The sequence below is a fragment of the Trematomus bernacchii genome, unplaced genomic scaffold, assembly GCF_902827165.1.
Source record: "Trematomus bernacchii unplaced genomic scaffold, fTreBer1.1, whole genome shotgun sequence".
NCBI classification, from domain to species: domain Eukaryota; kingdom Metazoa; phylum Chordata; class Actinopteri; order Perciformes; family Nototheniidae; genus Trematomus; species Trematomus bernacchii.
In genome coordinates this window covers 65,824-69,645 of record NW_022987593.1, presented here as the reverse complement: position 1 = coordinate 69,645, position 3,822 = coordinate 65,824, and the positions used below count along the sequence as shown (strand labels likewise).

The following is a 3,822-nucleotide window of genomic DNA, read 5'->3' as shown; positions in this document are numbered from 1 at the left end:
GATCTCTCCTGCTGATGTAATGAACCACATAACCTCTCTGAGCTGCCCTAACTCTTCTCTATAGATAAAGAGTATTGATAAATATAAACATAAGTAGAAGAAGCATTTATTTTTTTTAACAATTAATGTTCTATACAAAAATGCCACAAGATGTTATTCAGACTCAACAGTGCAGATGAACATCTTGAATTTGTATGAAACCACTCTCTGCATCTGTCTGCAACCAATGGCCCTGTTGCACAGTGCAACCAGAGCTCGTCTTATCTGATCTAACAGTTATGATGCGTTCACTGATCAATTCCACCAACACCTTCAGCAGGTCACTATCTGCAGCTTCAGTCTCTCTGCATGCTGAGTGAGTGAGGGGATGTTTGTCACTGTGGGTTTCCTGTAAAGCTTACTTTGAATTACTTCAGATCACTGGTGAAGGGTGGGGGCCGATAGCCATTTCAGATAAAAACAGGAAATTGTCTGAAAATAAATTGTGTGTCTTGTTGCAGAGCAAGAATTATAATACACCATTATGAAATGTTAGCAATTAATTTCAGTCAAAAATGTGAAGTCGAAGTTTAAATGTATTTAATAACAACAAACAGGAAATACAAGTACACATGGGGGTTGATCTGCACATCTGATCAAGTGTAACTTGTTATTGGAGTTGTGGAAAGAAATAAAACAAACTGAAACAAAAAAGTAGAATTTGGAAAGAATGAAAACATTAAGAAATACATTACATTTCCTTCTTGAGTGAATTTGGATGCACTATGTTGTGGTTAATGCCAATAACAGAAGTCCTAAATAATAACCTGTATTATGAATGATTAATTTAATTATTATGGTCTACTAAAGGGTCTTTCATTCAATCGATAATATTTAGTAGAAAAACAAAATATATCTAAAGGAGGTAATGTTTTTGATAATGTCACATTGGATATAAATTCATGTTAAATGTTACATTACATTTTTAGACACAGCAACTTAGTTGAGGAGAAAATATGCAGATATTGTGTTGGCACATCCAACAGTCAAAGAGCGACGAGAAAGAGAGAAATATCCTGAATTAAGTCAATTCACTTGGATCAAAAAGTAGGCTATGTAAAATGTATCTAAAATATTTAGAATTTTACTGTTTTTCTGGAATACTGAAATGTTCATCCTGCTATCCTTTCAATGTATTTATTATTTGTTCTTATATTGATCATTTTTATCAGGACTCAAATATATGTAATGATACCACATTCATCAATAAGGAAAGGAGCAGTTTGTTAGTTCATGATAATATTTTGTTTGCACACAGCTTATTAATAAGGTATCAGTAAGAACAGGGAAAGAGGCACTAAACCCAATCTTTATAAAACATGTCAACACTTCATGATCTAACAGATTGGCACAACAACTGAGAGAAAAACAGGAGGGATTGAATACTTAAACTGAGCACATGAATGTAAACCTTCTGAATCTGAACTCCTTGCACTTTAGTTTGTTTCTGCCTAAACAGTGTGAATGTGATATTGTTGTCCATTTTCCGTCTATTGTTGTTTTCTTCCATCCTTCGCTCGGAACACAACTCGTGTGAAACACAAATCTTCATCCTGAGAGATCATTTGACATTTGTTATTTAGAAATATTGTTTGCTGTTATAAATAAAGATGTCTAACTGTGAAATATGAAACCACTGTTGACGAGGAGATGACTGCTAAAAGTTGCTGTGATAGATCAGTGTAGACTTTGTACATTTCCTAAATGTCCTGTGTTCATTACCTGATCCCATCTTGTTTGAATCCTGGTGTTAAGTCTTTTCTGGAGAATTTGAGGTTCCTTATCTGCAAAATAAAATACAACAACATTACAAAGTACCACCGACTTCACCTATGAAAATATAGTTCACTATTAGAGCTTTCCTTTATGTATAAATAATAGATTCAACATTATTTCTTTTAAACAATAGTAGGGAAAAGAATTGTGCGACAACAGTACCTGTTTTCTGACAGAAGAGATACACCAGAATAAAGGAAATCAAGGAGGTGAGAATAGTAAAGGCTGGAGTGAGCACCATCATCCAGGGCACATCAGGGTTCAAAATGTGTCCACCGGGGTGAGGGCATGAGCTGGAATCTGGAACAAATACATATCTAGATTTACATTTGAATTGTTGTCTGTTTGCCTCACAATTGAAAGATTTAATTTTATAGATGAAGCTTTTTTTAATACTGTCAATTAAGATAAATCGATTAGTAAGAACAGCATACTCACTGACATGGATTCTTGTTGAGACGTTGCCATTTGTGTAAAGATGTCTGCGAATAATTTGTTTTTCACTCTCCACATCAAACTTTTCAGTTCCACAGTAGTAGAGCCCTTCATCGGTCTCAGTGATGTTAATGATCAGCAGGTCATAGGACTCAGAGGAATAGTTTCTCACAAAGTGGAAACGAGGGAGAGGATTAAGTACGCGTTCAATGTTTGTGGTTTGTGTCCATTCATATTTAAGGACGAGAGAAGGCTGGTTCTCATGAGAGCAGTTCCTGTACCACATGATGTATACTCCGGATGATAACTTGCAGTCACAGTAGAGAGTGATGTTTTCTCCTGGTCTGAATGTCATCTCCAACTCTGATCCAGAGGTCCAGTCATGAGTGCATGATACTACTACAGCAAAATGAAATCAATCACAAAATCAAATATAAATGTGATGAGTGTGCATTACAACAGAGTAACACAGTGTATCCCACTACACTAAATGCAGATTACTGCTCATTACAGCACTGACAATGAACGCATTCATTTAATATAACACAATGAATAAAATATATTCAAACTGAATGAGTCTACCAAGTATTACCTAGCAGAATGACCAGAAAAATACGGAGCCCTTCCATCTGTGATGATGACCTGATGAAGAAAAACGTGAAAGGTCTTACTGCTGGATGTACTGACCTGCCCAGACTTTTCTATTTAAGGACATGTCAGTTGTGATTGGCACGTTGAACTGAACATTTTTTTCTGTCGTTGTTTCTATTGGTTAGAATCAAAGAGACAGACTAGATTAAAAGATCGCCTCAGGGTTGGGAGGGGAACTTTAAAAATATATTGCGTTACAATTACTGGTTACATGAAAAAACAGTAACATAATATAAGTATCACAACATAAAAGTACCTCTTTACTCTCATGTACTTTTGAATTACCTTCATATCAAATGCAATTCCTATAAATAAGAGAGAAGAAATATCAATAAGATGTTTTTTTACTTAATCGTGCTCTGTAAGACAATAGAACAATGTAACCAGAGGAAAGAAACTAAGATATTTTGAATCAGAAATGTGTTATCTTAATTTATAGGCTAGGCATAAAGAAGAGGATAGTTTTAACATGCTTTTTAAGTTCAACACATGAATTAAAAGTAAACACATCATTGTCTTTTTTTATAAATCATATTTGTACCTACTGCATTAAAAAGAAAATAATAATAAAACAAAGAAAAATTAAAGTATCCCGAATTAAAACAACTCATACCTATAATCCTTTAACCTTAGATCTCTTTAACACAACTGAAACAGGGAGTTACCTTTTTTTGTATCCTGATTTTGTAATCCCGTTTCATATTAAAGGTTTACCTTCAGTTCAGTGTGTGACTATTTGTTTCTCTGCAGGTTGGTGAATGCAATGTTTCTGATATTTTTCTCACTGTGGTTCTCTACAGAACTAGTGCGCTGGTAGTGGCCCAGTGTGAAAGCCACACATTTGACACAGAGATGGGGGTTCAAAACCCGCTTGGGGTATAGATTGTGAGTGATTATTATATGTGTGTGTGGTTTCAATTG

The 3,822-nt window shown here is 34.8% G+C and overlaps 1 protein-coding gene across 2 annotated transcripts; it reads right to left on the bottom strand.

Moving 5' to 3' along the window:
- Nucleotides 1-562: 562 nt before the first annotated feature.
- Nucleotides 563-2,957, bottom strand: LOC117481627. 2 transcript variants are annotated; one of them, XM_034129398.1, is made up of 5 exons: nucleotides 2,843-2,957; nucleotides 2,254-2,649; nucleotides 1,978-2,115; nucleotides 1,762-1,823; nucleotides 563-1,592 (listed from the first exon to the last, which is right to left on the bottom strand). In XM_034129398.1, the coding sequence occupies exons 1-5, from the start codon at nucleotides 2,877-2,879 to the stop codon at nucleotides 1,530-1,532; spliced, it is 696 nt and encodes a 231-aa protein (XP_033985289.1). In that variant the 5' UTR covers nucleotides 2,880-2,957; the 3' UTR covers nucleotides 563-1,529. The 2 variants fall into 2 exon arrangements, with proteins under 2 accessions (XP_033985289.1, XP_033985290.1); XM_034129399.1 differs by having other exon boundaries at nucleotides 2,254-2,646.
- Between the last annotated feature and the right edge of the window lie 865 nt (nucleotides 2,958-3,822).

Bases quoted from the DNA above. Each gene is read 5' to 3' on its own strand.
- LOC117481627 (XM_034129398.1), bottom strand. From the start codon at position 2,879: ATGGAAGGGCTCCGTATTTTTCTGGTCATTCTGCTAG. The intron at 2,650-2,842 runs GTAATACTTGGT...ATTTTGCTGTAG, and splicing joins TTTTCTGGTCATTCTGCTAG to TAGTATCATGCACTCATGAC. The intron at 1,824-1,977 runs GTACTGTTGTCG...TTTATTTTGCAG, and splicing joins TCTCTTCTGTCAGAAAACAG to ATAAGGAACCTCAAATTCTC.